At 41.9% G+C, this 12,583-nt stretch overlaps 1 protein-coding gene across 1 annotated transcript in view; it reads right to left on the minus strand.

The window, feature by feature from the left end:
- The window catches only part of SLC17A6 (solute carrier family 17 member 6), a 57,985-nt gene extending 46,286 nt beyond the window's left edge, over positions 1–11,699 (minus strand). The window contains exons 1-3 of the mRNA XM_072621950.1: positions 11,614–11,699; positions 7,916–8,168; positions 5,866–5,984 (exon numbers count right to left, since the gene is read on the minus strand). Coding sequence (XP_072478051.1) covers positions 5,866–5,984; positions 7,916–8,168; positions 11,614–11,699 — 458 coding nt within the window. The remainder of the gene's footprint in view (positions 1–5,865; positions 5,985–7,915; positions 8,169–11,613) is intronic.
- Between the last annotated feature and the right edge of the window lie 884 nt (positions 11,700–12,583).

Below are 12,583 nucleotides of genomic sequence, written 5' to 3' on the forward strand. Positions count from 1 at the left end.
AATCAGGAAAGCCTAGGCTTGAATCACTCCTTTGATACTCCCTAGATGACCATGGGATAATCAGTGGACCCTCCCTCAGCCTCAGTTTCCTAATCTGTCAAAAGTCACCAATGACATCCATAACTGTTGTTCAATACCTACACCTTACAGAGTTGTGATAGGATACAAGCCCAATAATACTAACTGAAGTGCTATAAAGGAGGTAAGCATGAAATGGACTGGCAAGATATTTAAGAGTATGCAGGTACCACACATCATCACAGAAAGTCAGTAATCCTGCCTCAAGCATCACCATCTCAGCATCTCCTTCAGGTAAGAAAGAATGCTGGGAGTTTGGAGTCAGAAGAATAGGGTTTGAATCCCAGAATTGCTACTTACTGTGTGACCTTGGGTTAGCCACCACTTTCTCTGGGCCTCAGTTTCCTTCTAGGTAAAATAAAAGGACTAGACTAAATGCCCCCTGGCATTCCTTCCAGATTCAATTCTATGATCCTTTGGTAATCTGGTGTGTGTGGGGGGGAGGGGTCTTTACTCAAAGTAAAAGCTGAATTAGGACCATAAAATGCACCCTAACTGCAAACATTGGCCTTGTAAACTAAAGTTGTAGGGACTATACCTGTGATTTCATTGTTATAATGTGCTCTGCCTATAAGTAGGTCAACACCTTCTCTACAGCTTGGAATCGGAGCTTCCTAGAGCAGTAGATCAAAATAGGAGACACTAAAGCATACAGAGGGGTCACTGAAGTTGTATTTTGACTTAGAAAACCATGTGTTAGTATCAACTATATTTTATTGAATTTTTATTTATTTTGTTAAATAGTTCCCAATTATATTTTCATCTGGTGTCATACTGGGGAGTGCTGGTGGAGGTGAGTCATGTGTTTGACTTTTGACCTACAACACCGAATGGCTAAGAAACTTATTTAGAGTCACACTGCCTGTCACACAAACAGTAGGTGTGAAGGTCAGATCTGAATCTAAGTCTCCTCACTTCCAGGGACATTTCTCTGTCCACCATAACACACTGCCCCCTCTAAGAGACGAAATCTTGTTTAAGTAACAGCAAAAGCAAAATAATTTTAGCCTTTAACAGGGAAATTCAACTCCAATTTTGGATGAATTTTCTCAGTTGGGTTAATATTTTATGTCTGCCTGCCCAGAGCCTAAAGATGACATACATGTATTTTAGAAGAATAACACAGAAATATTGACTGTCCATGAACTTTAGGTGCTGAAACGAAGCCATATCAAGGCTGCTCTTTAAAAGCCTTCAAATGAGATGTAGAGCATTTTCAATGGACGTTCATTTCAATGGTGAATAATGTGGCTGAAAAGATAATTTAATAAAGTAGTAATCTGACACTTGAAAACAGGCAATTTTTTTTGCAATGGAAATTTCCCATTTATGTTTGTAAATGTTGAAATCAGATTAAAAACAAAAACAGAGCTGGTTGAATGAATCATAATAGTTAACATTTATACAGCATACTTTAAGCTTTGCAAAGTGCTTTGAAACTATTATTTCATTTTGTCCTTACTACGACCCACAGAGAGAAGTGGTCATATCATTCCCATTTTACATATTAGGAAACTAAGGCAGATCGTTCATGTTTAGGTGTCTGCTAGACAGATGGATAGAGATAGTGATGACAGGGTAGATAGATGAATGGACAGATAGATAGATGATAGATGTTAGGATAGGTAGATAGATGAATAGGTAGATAGATTGAGATGATAGAGATATGGGATTTCATCTTACAGACCCACAAGTGTTTGGATTCGTTATTTATTTATTTGTTTTTAATTTGACATTGTACTTTGTACTGGTCTGTTGCATTTAATGAACTATAAGATTGTCATTGCAAAGATGCAAAAGAAGCATAGTAGAAAACACTAAAATTCCATTTGCATCACTTGTTTTACAGAATACCCTTTTGGATATGTACTCTTTCTGTATTTATTGCTCACCCTTCTGAAAACTGCAACATCTGATTACCTCACTAGAACAAGTCCCTTTGCTTGTACTTGGCCCGTGCAGTGACTGCTATAAATTTAGCAAGATAGCATTTGCAAATAGGAAAGCACTGGAATATGAGTCAGAAGACCCAGATTTTAGTATCCATTTCAGTGCTGTCTAATTACGTGACTTTAAACAAATCACTTCTTTCTAGGACTTGCCCCATTTGGAGAAGGAAGGGATTGAAGCAGGTGACTTCTCCTTCAATAGTCACATGAAAAAAGGCTCTCAATCACAATTGACTAGAGAAGCACAAAAAATATCTCTGAGGTATCACCTCACACCTCTCAGATTGGTCATCATGACAGAAAAGGAATATGAATGTAAGCCCCTTGAAGTCAGACACTGTTGTGGTTTTGTCTTTACATTTCCAGGGCTGGTGTCTGCCACATTATGGATACTTAATAATAAGCATTGAATCAATACTGTAAAATGTAGGTTTGGGGCAGGATAACATCTAAATTCCCCTCCAGATCTAATATGACTCCAGTTCTGAAATACAGATGTCCTTACAATTCCTCAAAATGTCTGCTTAGGAATTTTGCACTTTAAAAAACAAATAAATCAGATTAACCCTGATTGTATAACTGTATCAAAATAAATTTTTCTTTTTTAGAAATACCAAATATGCTGGGCTCCCCTTTCCCCCACTTAAAAACAAAACAATCTTCCAACATCATTTATCAAAATGACTAATTTTCCCCCCTACTGAATAAAATACACCACCATCATGATGACCAGTTCTGCCACTGGAAGTATGTAATATCACTTTAAAAACAACAGAGAAGAAAGTGATGCAAGAATTCTTCTGTGGGGACTCACTCTTTCCTCAGTTCTCCCAGCCTTTCAACCTCATAAATTAGAAACGTGGTGTGGATTCTGACCTACCTAGCCAATAAGCCAGCAACCTTAATTGTAACTAGGTATGGGACTGCTTTGGACCCAGCCAATAGAAAGAAAGCTCTATTGATTGGGTTTTTCTTCATTAAGAACATGAGAAGGCATAGTCACTGAGCACCTTTCCCTTGATGCTTTCTCTCCAAACACCTCAGTTCCTCCACTTCGGGATTGTATGCCTGAAGACACAAAGAAAAACAGCCTCCAAAGGGAGATTATTTTGCACCTAGGAGAGGGAATCTGTCCCTAGTATCCTAGCCAAGGGGAATCTTGTGCCATTTTTAGATAGTTTCCAGGAAAAAACAATTTTGGATGGGTATACAATATCTGTTGATACAAAACTAGTTTTGAACTGAATCTCACAACTTCAGAATAGCTCTCCAGATAAGGAACGCAATTCTTTTTCTCTATTTCTTATATAAGCTATTTCTCTTATAATGTGTGCTTTTTAATAATTGATTACATATTATCAAGCTTTCTGAACAACCAGAGGCAGTTCATGTTAAAAATATCAGGCAAATATTGATGTAAAAAATAAGAAAATTGATATAAATCATAGCTTTAAGTCACCCCCTCTTTTATTAAGGAAATTATGCCAAAGATCTTAGAGAATGGATCAGTATTAAACATACTGCATACTAGAAGCCATGAAGCATAATGAATAGTACTGGACTTGGAACCTAGGAAGACTTGCATCCAGTCATATCTCAGACACTTTTCTAGCAGTTGATGGCTTTGGGCAAGTTCCTTATTATCTGAATCATAGGGTCTTCATCTGTAAAATTGGGGATAATTTCAGCATCTTCCTTCATGGGGTAGTTTTGATGATCAAATGAGATAATGTATTAAAATACTTTCTAAACCCTGAAGCACTATATACAGTTGATATCATTTTAGTTGTGATTTGTAATGAAAGCTACAAAGTTGCATTTTACTTGAGATTTCTATTTGACCTCCCATCTTTAAAAGAGAGGAAACTTGGCAAATCCCAGGTGTTTCTGGCTGGCAGGAAAACCTTAGCCTTTTAACATTTGGCAAGCTTAAGGTTCTGACTTTGGATGGAGTCTTAAAGGTCCAGTTATTTTGTTTTGCCATCAGATCTCCTCTTTAGTTGCTCATGCACCTAGAAGTAGTTCCAGGAAAGGAAAATGCACTTAAAGGCAGATTTTTAAGTACTTTTTTTTCAAGAAATGGAAAAAAAAATCAAGGTTTTTCTTTTCAGGGAAAAATCCCTGGATGCTATAAGCTAGACTGAAATCAAAAGAGCTCTGTAATTTATAATTAAGTACATTGAAATTAGTTTTCCCCTTAAAGATTTCTACCTAAGGCCACTTTCATACATGAACTACATGTATGTGGGGAGGTTGGCCTCTGTCTCCATTTCTCTGTCTCCTCTCTGTGAGCTTGTGTGGGGGAGGGGTTCAATCTGGGTATAGATATTATTCAGAGTCAACTTTATGAATCTATCATCTGTTCCATCCTCTTGCTGCTCTGAAGGGCTCCCCTGAAATCAGTGCCCTCTGCCTGCTAAGCCGCAAGTAAATTTCCAGGAGTCCCGCCCAGGGCCCAGGAGATAACTGAGCTGTCAGAGGCTGGAAGACTTGATCATCGTGTTAAAATCTTAGGTGAACACAACTGTGAGTGAGAAACACCAAGGGTTAGGGGTTGCGGAGACTGAAAAGAGGTGAATTGTGCATCCTGCTACTACACAGAGCCTGAGTAATTAACGAGGAAAGCACTGTGAGCTTCAGATCGCGATGTAAATGAGGGATCGTTCACGTTACTTTGGTTCGTCTTTAAAGTGCGATGCTTTTGAGGAGACGAGAGTAAGCTAACCTTGGACTGGGGGAACGTTAGAATCCAGATTCCAAAGCAAGCATCAACCTAAATGCTTTAAAACAGGAAGATCCAAAAACGAGTCTTTTCTCCCCTTCATTCCCAACAATTCTGTCTTAATATATGAATTTAAACCAGTTAAAATCTGAATGCCTTTCCTCTCCCCAAAACGAACCCGAGGTCTCCAGCAGTCCGCCCCCCCACCAGCTGTTCCAGGGCCCTGAGGCTTTTCTCCGTCCCTGGGTTCCCAGACTCAGGGACAGCCCCAGAGACTAGGCGATTTAGGTGGGGAGGACGGGGTCGAGCTGACCATAGCAGGCGCTAGGACCTCGACTGGCACTCTGGCCCTGGGGACTGAGCTGAATGCTTTCTGTCTTCCCTCAGTTCTCCGCGGAGCTAATTAACAGGTGGAATCACACCCCGGGTGCTTGAAAGCTCGCCAGCCACCATAGAAACAAAGCCTTAAGATCCCGAGCACCATCTGCTTCGCGGGCAGCTGTCCTGCCAGGCCTAGGAGAGCTCGTCTGTCCCTCCGGTCAAACGGCCCGACCCACGTCCGCTGCCCAAACCTGACTTGCTAAGGAGCCGACACTCAGCTCTTGATTTTTACCAGTAAGAAGGAGGGGGAAGGCGAAGGCTATTGGGGATTGTAGCAACATTATCAACAATAACTGTAATAATACTCCACTACATCCACGCGTGGGGCCCACGTTCAACCTGGCCTCAGCCAGCTGCCCAGTGCTTCTAGCTGTGTTGGGTTTAGGGAAATCTGTTCATTATAGATCTCAACAAGGTCGTTTTCACCCAATGGGATGAAACCCAGAGCCTTTGAGATTCATCCCTCTCCTCCCTTCGCCCAGCTATCCCTGACTAGGCTGGGGCTTCTACCCTATAATCTGATTGTAAGGTCTGAGGCCCGAGCTAGACCCAGATCCCATAGAGCACGGCTAGAATGCTGGGGCAAAGGCGTAGAGGGTAGTTCACCGGGCTCCTTAATCCCTGCTGACCCTCTCCCTCTGGTCGTCCCCTCGCTTCTCCAAGATCTCCGGTTTCCACACACTCTCCCCTACCCCCAGAGACACCCCAGGCTGTCTTCCAGACCTAGGCAGTTACCTGTTGGCGGCCAGGCGGGACGCGATGTAACCTCCGGGGATCTGAGTGATGATGTAACCCCAAAAGAAGGACCCATGGATCATCCCCACGGTTTCCGGGTCCCAGTTAAATTTGGCTTTCTACCAAGGCCAGAGGAAGCAGGAGAAAAGAGAAAAAATAGGGGAAAAGTTAGTGCGCTTACTTGAACTACAGAGAGTCTGATAATTCATTTTACACCTTGAGTTGTGAATGCACATACAGGGGTCGATAGCGCAGTATGACCCGGGATTAGCTCTTGGAAAGTGTGTCACTGCCTCCAGGGAGCCTAAAACGCCTGTACCTTTTTTGTTTCTCCTCTAAAGGTTTGGCTGTTTGCCAGCTAAAAGACCTAAGCGGAGATTTCTGGGGATGGGGGTTCAGCGAAGTTCTAGATTCCCTACAATCGGTACATTGTACGGGGAAAGAGAGCATCCGAAGGGAAGGAAACCTAGAATAGAGAAACAGGGGAAGGATTCTTAACTTTACAACCCCAGAGCCATGATAAATATTTGCTGAATTGGAGTGAATTGAACTGAGGGTGACATGGGTCTGATATAAGATATAGGAAGGAGGATCCAAAAATCAGGAACTGCGGCTAAAGCTGCGGTAACAGAGGTGATCAGACTCAGATCAGTTGGGGGAGGCAGGGCACAGAGTAAACCCGGAGATAGGAGGATCCCAAAGGGAGGCAGTTTTTTCTCCGAAGGAAGCTGGATACTAGTTAGAATGAATATAAATGAAACTGGTGTATGAAGGTCAAAGATGAGAGCCAAACTTTCACACAAAGAGCTATAGGAGCCTGCATTCCGCAGGGGAAAACCAAACCAAACCAAAACAACAACGAAATGTTCTGGGAACTCTCTCAATCCCAGACTAGTAGACCTAAGGTTGCCGAGGGCGAACAGATGGGGGTGAAATGGCTTGTACTTGGGAGAGCTGGTGTGTATTCTTGAAAGCAAACATCAATTATAAATCCCTCTAGTCACATGCTGTCTCCAAGATTATTTGCTTCATCTATTTTGTTTATACTTATATATATACATACATATGTGTTTATATACATACATATACATGTGTCTACATGCACATACATGCATGTGTGTATCTCTGCATGTATGTGTGTATGTGTGTGTACACATACTCTCCCTTTGATTGTAAACTTCTTGAGGACAAAATATCATTTTTGTCTGGGTTCTGAAAAGGTAGCCTAATACCTGGCACCTAGAGGGAGCTCAGTTAATACTTGTCAACTGCTTGATCTGTGAACTGGCTCATCTAGTCTGCTTAAATCCTGATTTACCTCATCTTCTCTCTATGAGACCTAGAAGCAGTGGAAAAGCTACAGCTCCCCTGGAGTCCTCTCTTTTTAAGGTCTAGAGTTTTGTTCCTGTGCCTAAGGATTGACAGTAGGGCTAGATAGGTGAGACTGTCCAATGGTCTTGGAAAAGAAACCCCTAAGGTACAATGGTAAGAATTAAGAAAACTATACTGGAGTTATTTTTTTTATTATGTAATGTTTTGAACAGTAGGATATTTGAGTCCCAATATAATAATATTTGAGTCCCAATAATATCTATACTGACTGAATGAACTTGAGCAAGTCACTTAATGCCAAGCAAGTTTCTAAGATTATAAATCGCAGAGAAGGTGCCCATCTGTTTTGGTAGAGGAATTCCCTCTACCAATAAACTTATAGGTCTATTCTCATTGCCATTCGGTAATATTATATATGATCTCTTCTCATATGTGAGCACAAAAAATGAGGACAACTTTCCCCCCTTTTTAAAAAACCCACTGGATTGGGAAGTCAGGACAGAGATTCAAAGGTCATTTCCGTTTAATTAAGACCTGTATGATCTTGGGCAGAGTCACTCTCTGAGCCCGGGTTTCCCTCTAGATGAACCCTAAAATCCTTTTCAGTTTTCTAAATTGACGATGTTGTGATCATAGCGTTGGCGTGGGGTGGGGCCCCTGGTGAAGTAAGAAAAGTTAGGGAGGAGAAGAGGGGATCTGTGTCCCCACAGTCGCCCACCTCCTTGATGATCTTCCCTCCTCGGTGTACGGTACTGTTGTTCACCATGTCCACGATGGCGACCCCCAGGTTGCATCGAATCCCGAAGGAAATGCAGAAGCCCAGGCCACTCATGATAGCTATGATATAGCGGCGTGGCAGGCCGAAGCAGGTACAGTCGCAGAGTGGCGCCTTCTTTTCCTGCACCTCCAGGGGTTTCCCATCCTCGGTCAGCTCAATAGTCTCCCCAGTCTTTTGCTTCTTCTCGAGTACCCTGGAGTGCAGCGGGGTAGGACAGCGAACGGGATGGGGGAGGGGGAGAAAGGGAGGACAGAAGGCTTTAGGGACTGCGTCCAATTGTGACCTCCCTGAAGCAGTGCAGGGTTTGACCCTCATGGTCTCCTGGTTGTGTTCACTTAGCGCCCTCTCCGGGGTGGAATTGGGGAGGGGTGCTTTCATGTATAAGCTCTCTGAGGGTTAGGGATGTGATCTGTCTGAAGTCAGAGCTTCTTAGCCTTGTTTTTGATCGCTATTTTTTGTTTCTGTCATGGACCCCTTGATGAAACCCATTGACCTCTTCTCAGAAGAGTGTTTTTAAAATAAAAAATAAAATGTTTAAGATTACAGAGGGAAACAGTTGTGTTGAAAGAGTTATCAAAATACTAAAAAAAAAAAAAAAGTTTGTCTTTTTATAAACCGTTCTCATACTCCAGGTTAAGAAGCCCTTGGGAATGATTTTTGCAGCTGAGGGGGAGGGGAGGAATTGGGGTGGCTTGACATGAGAATCCAAGAGCCCCACTAGCTAATATTTTTAATCAAGCTCCTTTCCTTTCTTCCACTTTATAACCCCAACAGAAGGCAAAGCTGTAAGAGGAGAAATTGCTTTATTTTTAGCTTTCTGTCTCCAGAATTTCCTTACCTTGCACACAGTGAGTGTTTAAACAATACTGGTAGCATTGAATTGAACGGAATTAAATTCGATTGGCTTTCGATTTTAATACCTTTGCTCCCCAAATAAAGACATCCCACCCTACCCTGCCTCCAATTACTCCTGCTGCTCCTTTGGCTCAGATACACAGGATGTCTCCTGCTCTGAATCCTCTCTGATCCCTGAACCTCATTCCACCCCCAGTTCCTGAGTGATCTCCCTGTTGTTTTCTATACAGGAGTTATTTGAGCTAAGGAAGAAAACCCGAGAAATTGGGGATGAGTACCGTGGTGCCTATTTTGAACCACTTCATTTGTGTTCTTTCTCGCTCTGCCTCAGCGTTTATACCCTGAACCTTCTCGGTTACTACTCTCAGTACCAATTTCCTGTCTTCCTTAGACCGAGGAGCTCAAATCTCAGCTGGCCTGAAAGAGCAACAGTTCCCTCTGACTTCCCTGCGGAGCTTCGACCTTTCCCAAAGGGATGCGGGTTTTCTGGGCGTGAGGTGACGTAGCCACGCCCACGCTCCTAGTAGCAAAAGTGTTCTGGGCCGAGTCCTTCCTCAATCTAGATTTGTAAGGGGGAAGGACAATGCAGGGGTTCGTGTGTCACACCTGCAGCAAGCTCTGCTCAGCTTTTCTCCTTCGAATCAGCCCCGCCATGTGAATTCAAATTCTAGATTTTGCCCTGGCTCTCTTCCTATATATGTCTTTTCTTTTCTTAAGATGGCGGGGAGAGGGTGGGGAGAGGGAGAAAGAGAAAGGCCCCTCAAATATATAGACAAAAATAAAAAACAAACTACCTACCTCCCATACATTTGTAATGAATTATTCACATTTCTCAATTACACATAGGGAGAAATGTGATGGGGCCCTTTCTAGATATTCAAATGCAACTCTATACACATTGAAAGAAAATCCATCGTACGTAAAGCATTTCCGCATTCAATGCAGACCCTGCACCACTTTGGAAATGCCATTGTCATCAATATTTTAAAATTCCAGACCTTTGGGAATGAATCCTATTAATGCATTTGTCTCAAAGGGCTAAAATGCTTTCCTACATTCGAGTAATAACCATTTTCTTCAGAGCGTTTACTCTATGAGATTTCTTTTTAGACAACGGCACTCCCTCCCTCTTTAAAGGGAGTATCTTTTAGTAATGTTAGGATGTAATAGTCTCAAATATTTAAAGGAAACCTTTTCTTTAACACAATATTTTCTGTTTGAAATAAATTTTATCAGTTCGGTCGTTCTCATATGTGTGTATGTATGTATGTATATATATATATACATAGAGTGTATACATTTATATAGACATATATCTATGCTCACATATACATATATGTGGTTGTTTAAATATATGTGATTACATCCATGATATTATCAAATAGGTTCAAAGAATGCAACGTTTGGAAAATGATTTTCAAGCCCTTCACAATATATGAAAACATAAATTCCTTTCCATCCTGAAAATACATTCATGGTAGTCTTTATGGTTTAATATTTTAAATGACCCTTAATCCTAAATTTTTTAACCAAATCTAAGAATGATTTTTTAAAAAGTCATAATATTGGAGAAGCGAAAATGAATATTCAAGTAATAGATGCAAAATACAGGCTTTGTATATCCCCCCCACACACACACACACCCCATTCAAGCTTTCCCATAGAAAAGGAAAGCTTCCAAGTGCACAGTTTCACTCTTGGAGGAAAAGGTCCCCTTTGGTGGACTCAGTACCTGATAGAAGATGTCTGAATGAACACTTCTCAGTGTTATTGTAGGATTGCAGTGGAGAATGCGGAATGTTGCCGCATAGATAGATGCAAGTTCTGACCAGAAGTGGAGCCAACCCGGCCCTGGAAGATCTGGAACTATTTGAGTTACCCGCCTTTCCTTTCTTTTCTCAAAACTTCCTATTTATTCCCTAAAATATACTCCTTTCTAAATCTGAAAAGAAATTGCTACCAGAAAGTCCACTTTCTGTCTCTTTTTGTCTGCCTTATCTCCTTAGGGGGTGGATCTCCTTTCTCTGAAGAATACTCCAATAAAAGAGACATCCTTTAAAAAAAGAAAAGAATACAAAAACAATCTCTCAGGAGGCAGCTGGAGTTACCTGTTGTAACAAGAATCATTGGCCAGGTTACTATAGTGAGGGTTGGTTTCGAAATCGTTTCTATCCATTCAAAAGGATTATTCTTTTCATAATGCAAACCCTTTCAGCATCCCCATACCAGAGACTGATGTCTGTGAGAGGATGAATAAATAATTTAAAAATACATAATTGTTTCAGTCTCAAACCCAGAAATTGGCCAGCTATCAATTATTGATATGTATATTTAGTGTATTTTTTTTTTAAAAGCAGAAGGAAGATCTCCTGGGGGATTACTAATCGAATAGGCTTAATGTTTTTTGCATTGAAGGTATCTAACTCAAGCTTTTTCCAAGCGAACAATTAGAGCACAGGGAAAGCCCTTTGGTAGGGTGTAGAATCTTTCCCCTTTATAAAGGAGATGAATTCTGGAGTGGAAATCGGAGAAGTATCTACCACTAATCATTCCATATAGATGGTAAAACACACACACACACACACACACACACTCACACACACACCAGACAGATTGCTTCCATGTCACATTCTTTTGCCAACCTTGGGTGAGCCCCAATGTTTAACCAAACAAATGTTACCGATCAAATTACAAACCCTCAAAACGGTTTCAGTTAACTGAAACCTGTCTGACAGTTTCTCCAGGAAGAACCCCCAGTGAACGCGGGAATCGTTTTCTCTTACCTGTAGATTTGGCCGAGAGATTTTCCAGCCAAATTCTTCAGCCCCTCTTTGCCAGGGGTCAAAATCCTTTGTTTTATCGACTCCATCCCTGCAGCAGTGAATCCTGGTGTGTACTAGGCTTGAGCTATGAAAGACGATGGTTGCGCATATTGGCTTAATCGCTAAGGTGTTTTTTTTTTCTCCTCTCTCTCTCTCTCTCTCTCTCTCTCTCTTTCCTTCCCCGCGAAGTGGCTATTGGTTCGCCTCTGGGAAGAAGAATGTGAGTGAAAGGGAGGGAGAGAAAGGGAATACAACGGAATACGGCAACATGCAACCTACGGCTTTCCTAATAGGAGAGTTGCTAGACACAATTAGAAAGTCTTATTTGAAGGGGAGGATCCGGTGGCAGAGGAAGTATGCAGTGCCATGATATTTGGGCGGGTACGAAGAGGTCTTTCTCGATGGAAGTTAGTCCACTTGGAAACTGTTTATAATTCTGGTTTTGAAGCTCTTTGCAAAAGCTGCAGGATTTTAAAATAGAGGAAATCAGGAATCTCTTCTATAATCGCAAAAGCGAAGATAATAGCAGTATCAGTCCTCTTCTGTAGCAGAGTAGCTTGAGAAAGAACTAATGGGTGGTTTTAGCCCTCAGGTGGACAGTACCAACCCTAAGGTATCATCTTCACAAATGAGCTTCTGCTCCCTTCACGGGGAGCAATTCACATATGCAGTAGCGTGGAGTGGAGATGGAGAGAGGACTTGATGCTCCCTGGAACCAGAATCAATGAAAAGCGAAAACGTAATTTAGTGAGATAAACGGGTCTAATTTTGGATGGAGCACTGGAGTTTTTCAGCACTGGGGACAGCTCCCGCCCATCTGGAGTCGCCACCTGGGTTCAGGACCACAGGCAGAGCACGTAGGGCGAAGGGAAAGGTTCTATGAGTCCGCTGCTCTGCCAACTTTCTAGTGGAGGTGGAAGGACAGTCCTTC

The sequence above is a fragment of the Notamacropus eugenii genome, chromosome 6 (assembly GCF_028372415.1).
Source record: "Notamacropus eugenii isolate mMacEug1 chromosome 6, mMacEug1.pri_v2, whole genome shotgun sequence".
NCBI classification, from domain to species: domain Eukaryota; kingdom Metazoa; phylum Chordata; class Mammalia; order Diprotodontia; family Macropodidae; genus Notamacropus; species Notamacropus eugenii.